This window comes from Castor canadensis, chromosome 1 (genome assembly GCF_047511655.1).
Source record: "Castor canadensis chromosome 1, mCasCan1.hap1v2, whole genome shotgun sequence".
Taxonomy (NCBI): Eukaryota; Metazoa; Chordata; class Mammalia; order Rodentia; family Castoridae; genus Castor; species Castor canadensis.
Window position 1 is genome coordinate 61,700,505 of NC_133386.1, and position 16,638 is coordinate 61,717,142.

At 36.0% G+C, this 16,638-nt stretch overlaps 1 protein-coding gene across 2 annotated transcripts in view; it reads left to right on the top strand.

Moving 5' to 3' along the window:
* The window catches only part of Sim1 (SIM bHLH transcription factor 1), a 73,609-nt gene that overhangs the window by 36,963 nt on the left and 20,008 nt on the right, over positions 1–16,638 (top strand). For both annotated transcript variants that reach the window (XM_074077836.1, XM_074077840.1), the window contains exon 10: positions 5,154–5,322. In XM_074077836.1, the coding sequence (XP_073933937.1) occupies positions 5,154–5,322 (169 nt within the window). The remainder of the gene's footprint in view (positions 1–5,153; positions 5,323–16,638) is intronic.

A 16,638-nucleotide genomic window follows, 5' to 3' on the forward strand; every position in this document is an offset into this window, starting at 1 on the left:
TGAAATCCAAGTTCTGTGCAGCTCAGTATTTTATTTTGTCCTACTTCATGGGGGTACATTAAGTAAATGACTGCACTAAGTAAACATGTAACTTTGAGGACGTGGGTGATACCAGAATGTGCTTCACCAAAGGACAGGGAGAGAAGTGTGGGCAGACTCTGCTTTCTGAGTTTGGAGGAGGAAAAGGAAGTTGCAGTGTGATCACCCTTAACACCTAGGCTTTATACAAATGAGATGCTCGATTTAATAGATTTCTAGAAGTAAAACAAATGCTTTGTTCTTAGTGACTCTGACATTCAGAGCTGCTCTTGGTAACACATCAACCATAATTGAAGCGTCTCTGAGTATTTTTTATTGTGCTTTTGAGGTACTGGAGTTTTAAAGAGAGAAACAGGAAGAGTGAATTCCTCTCAGAATGACTATGTTGCTCTCTGAACTCCATTTGTTAACTTAGCTAAAAGAATTTACCACCAGTCCACTCTGCTTTTATGAGCTATATTACTCTTGTGTGTGAATGAACACAGACGCATACATATCATACACATATGTAAATCTATTTATCATATATGAATATACATATATATATATCACATTTTCTTCAAATTAAAATGAGTTTAGGGTGAAAAACAAAGAAAACCTGCCTATAAGGAGCTGTTCACAATGAAATATATTGTTAATAAAACAAAATTATTGTTCTTGGGAAACCAGGTGCCACAGTGGCACAGAATTTGGAAGTTAAGAAGGGATACTGTTGATTGAGAATTAACCATGTTCTAAGTTCAGTGATACGAATTTTTCATATACTGTTTCATCTGAACCTCACCAGATCCCCATGAGTTACAAAGTAGAAACTGAAGGCTAGATGAGCTGTTGAGCTGTAATTTGCAGAGGCTGCCCTTAACCTTGATCTTCCTGACTTCATCGTCTTCTGTTAAAATTTTATGGATTATTTTTATATTTTTCAATGAGCACCAAAATGCTATTTATTTGTGTTAGGTAATTAAGAGAATTTTTTTGTGTAACCTTTATTATATTTGATAGAGTTTTCATGTGAACATGTACAATTTTCAATCGTATGTTGACTTTAACATGTTATTTGGACTTATTTAATTTGAAGTATTTTTGTCATTGAAAGCTATGCAAACATTTTAGAGAGACTTTAACATTTTTCTTTCTCTTTCATTAATAGGTAGTAGTTGCAAACATTTAGGGGGTGCAGTGTCATATTTCAATACATGTACACAGTATGTAATGACCAAGTCATAGCAATTAGAATTTCCATCTCCTTTTCATTTTTTTATGTTTGGAGCCTTTCAGCTCCTCTCCTCCCATTATTCATACAGTGTGTAAGAGGTTGTTACAAACTATGGTCACCCCACCATGCTGTAGATGGTAGAGCTCATTCTTCCTACTAACCGTATTTTGGTATCTATTACTCAATCTACTCATCCCCCCTATGCCTCCCTTTCCTGGCTCTGAATAATCACTTCTCTACTCTCTTCTCTGAGATCAATTTAGTTTTTGGCTTCCGCATGAGAGAGAACATGTGGTATTTGCCTTTCCAAATCTGAATTATTTCATTTGACCTAATGTCCTCCGTTTCCATCCATGCTGTCTCAAGTGGCAGGATTTTATTATTTTTTATGGCTGAATAATATTCCATCATATGTGATATATTAGATAATATTACATATACCCCATTTTCTTTTTCACTCATCTGTGTATGAACACCTCTGCTGAGTCCATGTCTTGGTTATTGTGTATAGTGATGCAGTAAATACAGGGACAGAGGTATCTCTTTGATGCACTTATTTCATTTCTTTTGTATCTATACTCAGAAATGGGACAGCTATATCATAAAATAGATCTACTTTTAGCTTTTTGGAGAACTTCCATACTGTTCTCCCTGGTGACTTTACTAATTGGTCTTTCTACCAGAAGAAGATAAGGTTTCCCTTTTTTCTACATCCTCACTAGCATTTGGTTTTTGGCCATTCAAATAATAGCTGTTCTGACTGAGATGAGATCAAATTGTGACTTTGAGTTGCATTTTCCTGATGGCTAGTGACATTGAGCAATTTTTTTCTTTTGAGCATTTTTCATATGCTTTTTGGCCATTTATATTTCTTTGAGAAATGCTGATTCAGATCATTTGCCTGTATTTAAATTGTTTTATTTGGGGGTTTTCATTAAGTTTTTTTGAGTTTCTCTGTATTCTAGATATTAATCCCTTTTCAGATGAATAGTTGGCAAATATATTCTCCCATTATGCAGATTGTCCTTTTATTCTTAATAGCTTCTTTGCTTTTTTTGCAGTAGTTTCTTAGTTTGATATAATCCCATTTGTTTTTACTTTTATCAACTGAGCTTCTATCTGTGTGATACAGTATACTGAGCCAAAATATCTCTTGGCTTTTGTCCTCTGGGAACTTCAAATCCACTAAGGGAACATAGTCAACCTCCAGATCTGCAGGGCTTGGTTCCAGGATCCCCCTGGATACCAAAGTCCACAAAGGGCCCTGTAAAAGTGGTGTGGTATCTGCATATAACCTACACACATCTTCTGTATGCTCCTAAATCAGTATAAATGCTATGTGGACAGTTGTGATACTTTATTGTTTAGGAAATGATGACAAGGAAAAAAGTCTGTGCATGTCCAGTACAGATGCAATTTTAATTCTTTTTTGGTAGTACTGGGATTTGAACTCAGGGCCTGGCACTTGATGAGCAAATGCTCTACTGCTTTTTTGCTTTAGTTATTTTTCAGATAGGATCTCACACTTAAAAAAATTTTTATTCATTTATTCACATGTGTATACATTGTTTGGACCATTTCTCCCCCCTGTCCCCCACCCCTCCCTCTCCCTTCACTCCCCCTCACTTCTAGGCAGAACCTGTTCTCAAACCACCATCCTCCTACCTAGGTCTTATGTGCATCTGGGATTATAGATGTGTACCACCAGGTTTGTTTAGATGGGGTCTTGCTAACTTTTAGACTGTGTGGCATTGAACCATGATCCTTCTGATCTCTATCTTCCAAATGGTTCAGATTATAGGCATAAACAGCCACCCAGCCCTCCAATGCAATTTTTTGACAGTACTGGGTTTTGTGCTTGCTAGGCAGGGATTCTACCAATTGAGCCACACATCCAGCCCATTCAATTAAAAAAAGTATATTCAGTCCAAGATTGTTTGAATCCACTGATATGGAACCTGCAAATAAGGACATCAACTGTATTTGATACAAAGATATTGCAATTTGCTGACAGACCTCATTGCACTATACTCTGTGGCAGTGATATTATTAGATTTGTTTTGACTGGCTTTGGTTTCTACTCACTTGAGGTACTTCTTGCCTGGATTGTAAGGTTTTTTTTTTTTAATAAGTAAAAATTGCACATGTTTTTGGTATACAACAGGATATAGATATCCTGTGTGTGTATGTATGTGTGTATATGTACATGTACATATGTATGTATATAGTGCAATGCCTAATCAAGATATTTAGCATATGCATTCACATACTTGTAATTTTTTCCTGTGGTAAGAACATTTAAAATCTACTTTTATAGCAGTTTTAAAGTACTGAATTATACTTGTTCTTTGGCCTAATATTGCTGTAGAAGAACTGAAAGGGGAAAAAGAACAAAAGATAAGTAGTATTTGCTGATTTATGGGATATGCCACTTGCACATATACATATATATATATACACACACACACACACACACATATATATGTAGAAAATTTCATTAATTTATTAGGTTTAATATGTCCATTTTAATATAAGAACTATTAAAAAGCATGTAAAATTTTTGAAAAGGTGAACCCATTAAAGAATTAGAGGAAAGGAAAAATAAGATTAGAAAATAAAGGAAGCCAGTGAACTTGCTAGACAAAATACCTGCCATGGAGACTTGTGGACTTGCTGGAGGTGATTACAAATCAGATTTGGGGCTCAGGGCCTTTTGACTTCTAGTGCACAGGGAAGCATGTTGAGTTACATGGTTCACAGTGTTCATGAGATAAAAAGAGTTCAATTACTCAGGAGTAGCCTAGCTAGTTCTGGAACCTGAAAGAAAATTCTCCCATGAGCCTTCATAAAGAAGACTGACACATTTTATTTGGGGGCCAGTGGGAAGGGTTAATACCCTTTTAAGAAAACTTGAGTTTTCAGGTAAGAGCCATGGCTGCCTAAAGGTTGTGGAGACTGTACATGTGGGCAGGACCGTGGCTGTCATCTTCAGCCCCTAAGTGGCTCAAGTAACACATTTGTCATGAACTTCCTAACATAAACTCTTTAGCCCATTCAAATCACAGTTGCAGTTATTAGATATGTTTACTATGTATGTCTACAATTTTTTCCTAGAATAAACTATAATTGTAGCTTATAATCTGTGCAAGGGCAGGGATTATAGATATCTGATGTATTCTCACATCTCCACACGCACAAAGACTGATGTTAGGAGCTCAAAAACTGTTTATTGAATAGAGGGAGGGATAGCAAGTGGCAAAAGCTGTTGGTAAAATGTATCCTGAGGGACCTGAATTAGCCTCTTGAAAGGAATTTTTAGCTACTTATAAGTCTGGTTATGCTAATGAGCTATGAGAATGTTTGGAATATTTACCAAAATGATTGTTCTTGGAACAGCTGAGAGGAGGCATTCTTGTCAATAGTCAAGTAACATCAGCAGCCTGTTTGCTGAGTTCACTCCATATAGAAAACTGTCAGAGGAAAAGCTCAGAGAAGTTTGATTAAAGGTTTATTTTCTAAGGTTTATTTTCTACTTACCTAATAAACAAAAATGAAAAAGCATTTTAAAATCAAGACTTTTTCATGAGTGTATCATATAATTTGGCTGTAATATCTGTGGCAGCCACATTCACACACATTAATTATATGTTAAGCTTTTCTAGAAAGATCCATGTGTTTGTGGAAGTAATTATATGGCTTTTTTTGGTAGCCCCAGGGTTTGAACTCAAGACCTTGGGTGTGCTAAGAAGGTGCTCTACCACTTGAGCCACTCCCCCAGCATGACTAAAGTTTGCTTGCTTACTTTTTCACATATGGATCACTGTCACTCCTGATGAGAGCATTCATGGATCCCTTTCCTGTGGTGGTTGATTAAGGGCTTTGTCCTCCCACGCTGCAGAGACACAGAATACAAAGGGCTGCAGCTCTCTCTGGACCAGATCTCAGCCTCCAAACCAACCTTCTCCTATGCCAGCAGCTCCACCCCCACCATGACTGACAACAGGAAGGGGGCGAAGTCACGTCTCTCCAGCTCAAAGTCAAAATCCAGGACCTCCCCATACCCTCAGGTAAGTACTTTGACATTTTGCATCTTTCTTTCCTTGTGACCGGGTTTGATCTTAAAGTTGAAGAAGTATTAAAACTGTTTGGAATCAATCATCTGGTTTTAATAGATTCAATACTTCTATAAATCTGGAAGGTCTTCTAAAATTATCTTTTTCCTCCTCTTCTTTCTTTAAAATAATAGTGCTAGTAAAAAATGAAATGATTTTGTGGTTTACTGAATTTATATAAAGGTCATGAAAGTCTAGTTGTCAAAGCCATGACTTTGTTATTTTAAGGGCATTGATCCTAATTATTCCTCCCACAGTGATTAACAGGAAGACATAGTCAGCATAATAAAATATAGAAAACAGGAACTTGATACAGAAAAAATTGATTCTTAGGACAGTTACTGAAAAAGAAAAAAGCTAAGAGGTAGAAGCAAAGAATGAAGGATCCATTTCACGATGAGATATGAGCACAGATTGACTATTTATTAGGGGGAATGAAACAGAAAGGACTTTCCAGATGGTAGTAATGGTAGGAAAAGCAACTCTCTTTTCATCTTTGCAAGGTGGTGAGATGATGAGACCCAAAGGAGGAATTCTAGAAACACTGCAAAATGCAAATAAAGTCCAGGCTCTTGGAAGGAAAAATAAATTTTTTCTGATCAGTGCAGCTCTCCTGGCCTGAAGGAAGTAGGATAGCACTGGGGATTCCCCACTCCCAGTGCCCTGTGATCACCTCCCCTCCATCTTTTTCTGTAAGAGGGCCCATGCCAAACTCCTGCAGTTCACTGTAGGTAAACCAGGAGATGATTACTAGTTAGTAGAAAACCAAAGTGGTTTTGAGTCATTTGCATATCCAGGTGGTCTTTATCATTTATGTTTTAATTTTTAAAGTAAAAATGGCAATCTGGTGGATATAGAAATGATTATTCCCTTACTTGCCAGAGCTATATTATTTTGTTCATATCCACAAGACATCTCCAAGGGTTTGCCCCCAGTGCCTTTCTTCCAGCTGTGTTCCTCCTCCAGCCCTCCACAAAGTAATACCCCTAGCTGGGGACCAAACTGTTCAAAACATGAGTCTTGGTGTGGGGGACATTTCATATCCAAACCATAAAACTTATGAGGTATGAAGTGTAGTCAAAAATCACTGTAATGGGAGCTACTTTCTATAGGATGTCTACTGAGAAGTTTGTTTTTTGGGTTTTTTTTCTCTTTTTTTTTTTGGTACTGGGGTTTGAACCCTGGGCCTCATGCTTGCTAGGCAGGTGTTCTACCACTTGAACCATGCTCCCAGTTCAGGAAGCTGTTCTTATAACTATCTTGCACCTTGGAAAATGAGTTTTACTTCCTCTTTTTACTACTTGGAAGGATGGATTGTGCCTTTGAGTAGTCTTCTTCTTAAACATATAGGAGTATTGGGCACACAGCTAAAACAAGAACTTAAGCTAGGAAAGACTAAGTTAAGAAGGAGTTTGTTTTTGTCTTTTGTTGCACAGAAATTAAGCTCACACACACACACACACACACACACACACCCCTCCCTTTCTAACCTCTAAATCCTCATTGTCTAGCTTGTTTTCTTTCATGCTCAGCTTTCAACATCTAAAATTTCTGTTTCTTTACTCTAACAGTAGATGCTCATTTAAAAAATGTTTAAATTATAATTAGACTACTCCTTGTGTGTATTTGGGTGGAGAGGAGTTTATTTTTCAAATTAACTATAGAACTATGTTCTATAGTTTTAAAAAAATAGAAGAGTAAAAAGTAGGAAAATTCCTCTAAAAACTATTCTGTTTTTCTATAATGCTCTGTAATGTATAAAAGTTACACTCATATACACCCAATATGACCTGATAGAATTTCTCTTGATGTGCTTCTTTTTTTCTTTTTTGGTTACTACTTGTATAAATATAGTCCTTAGAATTCTGGTCATATGCCTCATTTGAAATAGCACAGTCATAAATTAAATTTACTTAACATTTGTATGCCTAGTAATAGTTACTTTAAAAATTGTCTTTAGCTAATCATGGAACTAGATCAACCACTGACTGAATTCCTATTGTGTGGGCTGCTGACATATATAGATCAGAAACAGAACACACTATCCTAGCTTTTGAAGAGCTACTGGTATAGGCAGACAAATGAACAGGCATTTGCAATGAATTGTCATGGTGTGAGAATGTCTTCCTGGGGCATACTGGGAAAGCATGAGATCCAAGGCAAACTCGTCACTGTTTCTGCTGGAAGAAAGCAACTTAGAAATCCATCCATCATGTGTCCTAAATCTTCAGAAATTTTTAAGAAAAATATTAGCTTCTCAAAATTACTATTTGATTCAAATTATCCTTATGTCATTAATGCATAACTAAACTGTAGCTTACACATTGTTATTCTTATGTGTTTTTGACTCAGCAGATGCTAGCTGAGTATCTGCTTTGGAGAGATGCTACTGTGATTATTGTGGAGCTGGGGGTTATGGGTTGAACAAAAGGTGATAGACTATAAAGAATTGGTATAAAAATGTCCTTAAGTTTTACAAGTACAGTTAAGGTGGTAACTTAACTGTATATGTGGTAGAATAAGAAGTGTATAAAAGATGACATAGACAAAGGACTTTGTGGATATTGTCAGTAACATGAACTCTGCCTGGCTAAGGAAGGTGTGGGTGCTTGGCTTTGAGGATTGGATTCAGGCATATAGGAATAAGGGAAGGGAGAGGAGATTTCTGGAAGATTAAGATTATGCAGAAATAAAGGAATACATAGTGAGAATGGGGGCTTGCTCTCTCTAAATGAGGACTGGGAGTGATATGTTTGGAAAGATAGACTGGTATCAAATATATGGGGGCCAAGGAGTATAGAGTTTGTCTTCTGGAGAATGAATAAAAATTTTTGAATAGGACATGAGAAGATTAATATGATGGAGCAAGGAAAACTATTTAGGGGAAAATTTTCAGTAGTTCTAATGTTAATCTATGAAGACCTAAGTGAGGTTCTTTATTGACAAAAGAGGCAGTGCAGAGGAAGAAATGGATAAAATTCTTTTTATCCTTGACTTCTTGTATCCTCTTCTTGTTATTGATATACTTTTATCATTACAGAATTATTTTGAAATTGTACTTTTACAGCTTGCTTTCAGTTCAAGACAAACTTATATTGAATTTTCTGATATGCATTAATAGATACATGATGCATTCTTTTTTAGTGACTGAATCATGGTTTTAACTGTATTTAATTTTAGTATTTCTGTACATATTTTCCAAAGTAGTCTTTTCTTTCTTGTTTTTTTGCATATTTTGACATACAAATTACCATCAGATTTTTCAAAAAAGCAGTTCCACAGTAAAATTGAGCTCAGAGAGTAATATGTCATGCCTCTTATTAGTTAAGTAAATGGTAATTTAATGATTCTATGTTATTTATTAGGTTTTTTCTAGCTATTATGTATTGTTCTCTAAATTTCTAACAGATGTCTGACAAATGGCTGCACTGCTTTTTTGGTACTATTTAGGCACCCTTATGTGAACATTCAAGGCATGCACAGTTTTTTTTTCCCTGAAACTCTCTTTTGCATGCACGAACACCAGGTTTGTGTGCAGAGTAGTAGATGAACTTCAGGTTCCCTGGTGGCATTAGATGCCTTTAAGGATAATTTTAGGCTTGATGCTATTACGGTCACTTAATGAATGACTCAATCACCTTTGTACCTCTGTGTGTTACTCGGGATAGGGTAGGTTGAAGTAGAATTGTTCTGAATGGTTTTTGAAAACTTGTTATAAGAAATATTACACTCTAACAAATACCAATTTTCATAGATTTTGCACACAGCTACTGTGCTGTTTATAAGCAGCAACCTTGTCATTGTGATGATTGTTATTTCATTGTTGTGGGACTTGTATTCATGAAAAAGCAATGCATTTTTTAATACTTCTGTTGAATTTGAACTACTGAGTTTATAGAATTTATTTTTCAGACCTATGTGTTGGAGATTGCTATAATATCTTCTTATTTTTATGCAACTAGCCATGGCTACTCATATACAAGTGGAAAGTTATTTTGCTATGGGTTGGCCATGTCAATCATGAATAATTGCCTTCTGATTCCAGTTTTCTCTTGAACATCTCACCTTTGTGTGTTTTTTAGTGATATTTAGTACAGTCAGTGCATGCCACCTAGTTTCTTCCTTTTGCCTTTTCCCTAGTCAGTACCAACTAACACACTGCATCATTCCCTAGTAGCCGGGCATCATTACCCTGTGTATACTTCTGAAATCTGAAAATATTTTATTACTTGCTACAGATACACTGTAACACTTGGAGGCTTTTATTCCACATCTGTTACTTTAAACAATCCCACAGAACTCTCTTATTTTTCTTTGCCAGCAATCTGGCTTCTGTTGGTGAAGGCAGAAACACTCTTTCTGCAAAGGTTCTTTCTGGCCTCAAAAGTACCTGCTGACTACTACCCTGAGAACCTGAATTTTTAAGATATAGAGAAAGGAGGTAGCAAGAATTTCATAATCAGGGTGTCCCTTTACACATAGTACTTTTGTCACTACCAATATAGGTATCCCTTCATTTCATTTTATATGTAACATGAGAACATATAATCCTTGATAGTTAATAACAACAACAAAAAACTTAATGCAGTTTGCATAAACAATGAAGTCATCTTACCAGGAAGTCATATATTGTACAGGCTTGTTCACACTTCCTGGCCAGGTATAAATTTGGGATTAGTCTACCACTCCTAGAGAAATGCCAGGAGATTATTAGAGCAGACACTTTTTGCTTTTTTAGATGCTGTTCATATATGAACCTCTGAGTATTATTTTAGAAAATATTTTGCTCAACAAGGTGAGCCCTCTGTACTTTGAATTTGATCTTTCTTTTTTTTTGCATTTACTTAAACATTTATGTTATACAGTAAAGTGTTAAAGCTAAGTCCTCAAGGAACATATCCACAAACTAGTTGGGGATGCAAAACTAACCTTTTAGAGGGGATTAAAAGATGGAGTTGGTTGTGGGTCCTCAAGGCCACAGTGTCTGCCTCGTATTCCCTTGGCAGACATTGTTGTCCGGGGGGTGCTGGCTTCTGCCCATCCTTCACTTAATAAATTCAAGAAGGTTGGAATCATATCAAGTATCTTTTCTGACCACAATGGTATGAAACTAAAAATTAGTAACAGGAGGAAAACTGAAAACTTCACAAATATGTGGAAATTAAACAACACACTGAACAACTGATGGTCAAAGTAAAAATTAAAAGGGAAAAAAATCAAGACAAATGAAAACAGAAACAGAACACACCAAACATATGGGATGCAGCAAGAACAATTCAAACAGGAAAGTTTATAGATATAAACATTTTAATAAAAAAAAAAAGAATAAGGGTTGGGGGCATAGCTCAGTGATAGAATGCTTGCCCTGAATTCAATTCTCAGCACACAAAATGCAAAAACAAAAAACTAAAAACCAAAAAAGAATGATCTCAATATAAGTTTATATCTAACAGAAAAATGAGATGAAGAAACAACTAAGCACAAAACAGAAGGATGGAAATAAAGATTAGAGCAGAAATAAATGAAATAGGGAAGAAAACAATAGTAAATATCAACAAAATTGAATTGACTGACTTTTTAAACAGATCAACAAAATTGACAATCCTTTAGCTAGATTAACCAAGAAAAAAAAAGGACACAAACAAACAAATATAAATGAAAGAGCAGACATGATTGATACCACATGAATACAAAGGATCATAAGAGATTACTGTGAACAAGTATACATTAACATATTGGATAACTTAGAAGAAATGGGTAAATTTGTATACAACCTATCAAGACTGAATCATGAACAAATAGAAAACCAGCTGAGCATGGTGGTGCTTAGAGGATCACTGTCCTAGGCAGGCCCTGGGCAAAATGTGAGACTCTATCTGAGAATCAGCTCACGTGAAAAAGGCTAGGGACATGGCTCAAGTGGTAGAGCACCTCCCTAGCAAGTGCAAGACCCTGAGTTCAAACCCCAGTACTACCAAAAAAAAAAAAAAAGAAGTAGTAGAAGAAGAAAAATCTGAATAGACCAATGATGACTAAAGAGATTGAATTAGCAATAAAAAAAATAATAAATCCCAAGGAAAGCAAGCCCAGGACCACATGGTATTTCCAGTAAATTCTACAAAACATTTATTGAAGAATTAGTTTGAATCTTTTCTCAATCCTAAAAAATAAAGAGGAGGAAGCATTTCCAATCTAATTTCACAAGACCAGCACTTTGCTACTGCAGCCAGACAAGGACACTTCAAGAAAAGAAAATTACAGGTCAAGATCCCTGATGAACATAGATACAAAATCCTCAAACACTATACTAGCAAACGAAATTGAATAGCATAATAAAATAGCATGCACCATGATCAAATGAGATTTATCCCTGAGATGAAAGAATGACTCAACATATGCAAATCAACAAATCTGATATATCATATTAACAAAATAAAGGTTAAAATTCATATAATTATCTCAATAGATGAAGAAAAAGCATTTGAAAAAATGACATCCTTTCATAATAAAAACTCTTGGGGCCAGGCATGGTGGTGCATGTCTGTAATTGTAGCTATGTGGAAGGCAGAGACAAGAGAACTGCAGTTCAGGCCAGACTGAAGAAAAACCTAGTGAAACCCTTTCTCAAAAACAAATTGGGCATGGTTGCACATGTCTACAAATCCCAGCTATTTGGGAGGCTGAGGTAGGAAGATCCCTGTTCAAGGCTGGCACTGGGCAAAGTTAGCATGGTACCCTATCTGAAAGGCAAAATTAAAAAAAGGCAGAAAGGACTGAAGCATGGCTCAAATGGTAAAGCTCTTGCCTAGCAAGCACAAAGCCCTGAGTTCAAGCCCCAGTACTACAAAACAAAAACAAAAAAGCTAATAAAAACCCTTTACAATTGGTTGTGCAAGGAATTTACCTTAACATAATGCCTACCATAAATGACTAGCCCACAGCTAACTGCATACTTAATGATCATTAATATCAGAAAGAAATGGAGTCTTTACACTCATTTCCTATGTGGGAATCAGGAAATGTTTCGCCTTTTTTTTTTCTTCCCATTTCTTCCTACTTTATCCTGTTACTGAAATAAATCTTTGCTAAAAGTTTTTTTGTCTTAAAAAAAAGATCAGGAAAAAGACAAGACAAAAAGAGGAAAAAAAATCTTCAAATCAGTACAGAACCCTGAGTAGCTAAAACAATCTTGAGAAAGAAGAACAAAGCTAAAGGCACTGCACTTCCTGATTTCAAATTATATTACAAAGCTGTAGCAATCACAACAATATGGTGTTAGCATGAAAATAACAGTGGAACAAAATAGAAAGCCCAGAAATAAACCCATGGATGTATAGTCAAGGGTGCCAAAATAAAGCACAGGCAACAGAAGCAAAAATGAACAAGTATAACTACATTGATCAATATAATGAAAAGGTAATCATTGGAATGGCAGAAAATATTTGCACACCAAGGAGTTAATATCCAAAAAAACATAAAGAACTTCTACTCATCAATAGAATAAAAACACAAGGGCAAAGGGCCTGAATAGGCATTTTTCCAGAGAAGCCATGCAAATGGCTAACAGGTACACAAAAATGTGGTCGACATCACTAATCATCAGAGAAATGTGTCAAAACTCACCTCTGTTAGAATTGGCTATTATGAAACAGACAAGCAATAGCAAATGTTGGTGTGGATGTGAGGAAAAGGGTACCCTTGTATACCATTAGTGGATATAAATTGGTGCAGCCATTTTGGAAAATAGAAAATGGGAGTTGTTAAAAAAATTAAAAATGGAACTACTGTATAATCCAACAATCCCAATTCTTGATATCTTCCTGAAGGAAATGAAATCAGTATCTCACAGAGGTACTGTACTCCCAGATTCACAGTAGTGAAGACATGAAAACAACCTAAGTGTCCGTTGATGGATGAATGGATGAAGAAAATGTGGTATACAATGGAATATCATGCAGTCATGAAAAGAAGGAAATCTTGCCATTTGTGATAGGAATGGATGAACTTAGAGTTCAATATGCTAAGTAAAATATACCAGACAGCGACCAATACTGCATGATCTCACTTATTTATGGAATCTAAAAAAGTCAAACTCATAGAAACAGAGTAGAATGGTGGTTGCCAGGAGTTAGGGATAAGGAATGGGGAAATGCTGGTCAAAGGGTACAAAATTTCATTTATAAGTTGGGTAAATTCTGACAATCTAGTCTAGAGCACAGTGATTACAATTAATAAATACTGTATTGCACACTTGAAATTTGCTGAGAGTACTGTTTTCATACCACACAGAAAATAAGGTAACTAAGAGAAGTGATGGATAAGTTACCTAATTTGGTTGTGGTAATAACTCTACAATGTGAACTTATATCAAATCATCATTTTGTATGCTTCAGATATATGACAGTTTTGTCACTTATATCTCAGTAAAGCTGTTGCAAGGTTCTGATGTATATTGTTTGGTATATAGTTTATATTCTTAGTGCTCTTAATCTTTACAGAGTTTAGCTTAGAATAAAAGGTAGACTTGTTCTTCCATTTATACTCACCAATTTGAAATGGATTAACTTGGTAGAGGGCCTTCTAGCTTCAATTTCTTTTCGCAAAATCACAGAACTGTTAGATCTCCTCCTTCGTGTGTAGACGCCAGTAATTGCCTGCCCACCTGTCAGCCCAGTTCTAAGACACTGCCAAGAGCAGCTTGGCAGCTCTTCCTTTGTCTAGGCCCAGAACAAAGCTGCAGTAAGGGGCTGGAGCAGGTGGTACCACCTGTACCCCTTTATTCAAGCCCATCAACTCTTCCACTCATATTTGGAAAATCAGAGTGAATCAGAGTATCAGTGAAGGAAGGGGTCGAAGTGGTTCTGGCTCACGGCCGAAGCCCATCATGGAAGATGATTACCATTTAAATTAATGCTACTGGTCCTGGAAACCCAGGATTTACCCAGTGGGTTAGAGCTATTTCTGTGTTCTCTTTGTAAGGGGATATTCTTGATCATTTACAGCTGTGAATGTTATGATGCAAAGGGTTTAATTAAATAGTAATTCAATGTTTAGTATTACCTGCTTAAAATCTTCACTGTGATTAAAATGCTAACAAGTCTTTAGGACTTCACCTTTAGATTTACAAATGGGATGGATTGTGGATTTCATGGTCTGGGAACAGCTCTTTCCATATGGAACCCTATAGGCGATTCCTTATAGAATTACATTGGAGGAAACCCGGCCCCTGGTCTGTCTGGTGTGCTGATTCCCTTCCAGCTGCACATCACTCTGACAGCTAACGAGATGTCGACTGTGGTTACTTTTCTGTGAGAAAAATGAGCGAACCAAATCCCAGGAACATTTTTGGAACTGTGGGGGGTGGATTAAGAGGAGGCATTTCAAACCACATTTGAGGCATATTAAAAAAAAAACTTCCTATGTTTCTGTTTTATCAGGGAATTTACAGGTATGAAAGATTTCCTGCCAGAATATTTCTTGAGTTAAAAATAGCCAAAATATGGATTAAAATTAAAAAATGTCTGTGATTCAAAATTGATATCTATTTATTTTTAGAATATATTCTTAGAGGTAGAATGCTTGCTCTGGGTTCCAGCCACAGAAGGGGAGAGGAGAGAGCGAGGGAGAGACAGAGACAGGAGAGAGACAGAGAGACTCTTTTTAAGGCATATGAAATTAAACTGAATTTCATAAAAATGTCTCAGGAGGGTTCTTTTCTAATGCTAACTATTTGTGAGGCTTATGTAGAACTCACATTACACCTAACCTTTCTTAGCATATAAAATATATAGAATAATCCTTGCTGTTTATTAATAAGACAATAAATTAGAGATGAAGTGGCAGCAAAATATTTCTGGTAGGAGTGCAGAAATGTAGAAAATAACTTCATTTAATATTCTCTTTGCAATTTCAGCTAGTTGTTTTTTAGATCCTGTGATTTTTTTCAGGTTACAAACAAACTTTATCATTTGCCTGTTGTTCAGTTACATGTTCATAGGCACATGAGTGTAGTCAGACTCTCAGATTAGCAAAACAACTTACATTATTGTCATTTAAAAAAGCATTTGATTCTGACATTAGTTTTTGTTTTTGTTTTGTTTTCTTTTTTTGCTTATTCTTATGTTTATCTTTGAGAAAAAATCTGGCAATTTCCAATGTGTAAGCCAAAGCCACTCCTTACAGTAAACATGACTCTTGTTTGAGGTGAGCATCCTTAACAGTGGGGGTTATTTTAATGGACATGCTGTATTACTTTAATCTAACTCTTTTACCATCTGTTCTTCCCATAACAGCAAATGAAAAAAAGGACATATTTTATGTTTCAGGGTTACATTAGTAAAAAAATAAGATAAAAGTGATTTAAAAGCATGCATATGTTCTTAGAGCAATGCAGTCTGCATCTGTGATGTTTTTTCTCATGGTTCAGACACAAATCAAGAGAAAAGCTGCTCATGCCTGGTAGAGTGAAAGTTTTTCATGGAAAACAGGACTTTCCTATAAGAGTGTCTCTATATATTTTATAGCTAAAAATGATAAAAAAAACCTCAATGAGCTGCCAGAGTAAAAATAGATAACTGTAACATCTATTGTTAGAACATCTGGCATGTTTCCTGAGCTGGATTGTTGCTGCCACATCCAGACGAATGCAGAGCACCTGTCTGGAACATGCCGTTGAAGCAGAAATGGGTCTTAGGACTGTGGTCGAAAGAGGAATATCAGTGGGTATAACTGTGTTAGAAGACTGCTCTAGTGATTAGAAGCCATCATCCAAAGGCGTATGGAAATGACTGGTGTGGGAATGTTGGAAAAAGTCCCCCTTGTGAAAACATTAGAGGCAGGACTTGTTACCCTTGGTATCTAAGGAGATCTAATGAGGGATAGAGGAGAAAGCAATGGTTCTTGAATTGTATCTCTCTTCTTAAACTTCATAATCATATGACTTTGGGAAAATCTTTACTATTTTTTTAGCCACCTTTACTATGACTGTAAAGGGATTAGTAACACTTTTAGGATGTTGGTATCATTTAGTAAATGATGCCTGTAGAATCTTAGCAATGTGAGTTAGAACCAGCAAGTATTTTCTAAGGGTAACTATTACTGTTGCTGTGTGTATTAGCTATGCAAATCGTAGAATAAATTATCTTTTAATCAGTAATAGTTCATTTTTTCTTCCTAAACAACTTAAGCCATTGAAGAAGAGAATATGTCCCTTCCAGCTCCTAAATCATGTTGTTTTTCTCTATTCCAGTCTTTGCCATTTTCTAACTTAAC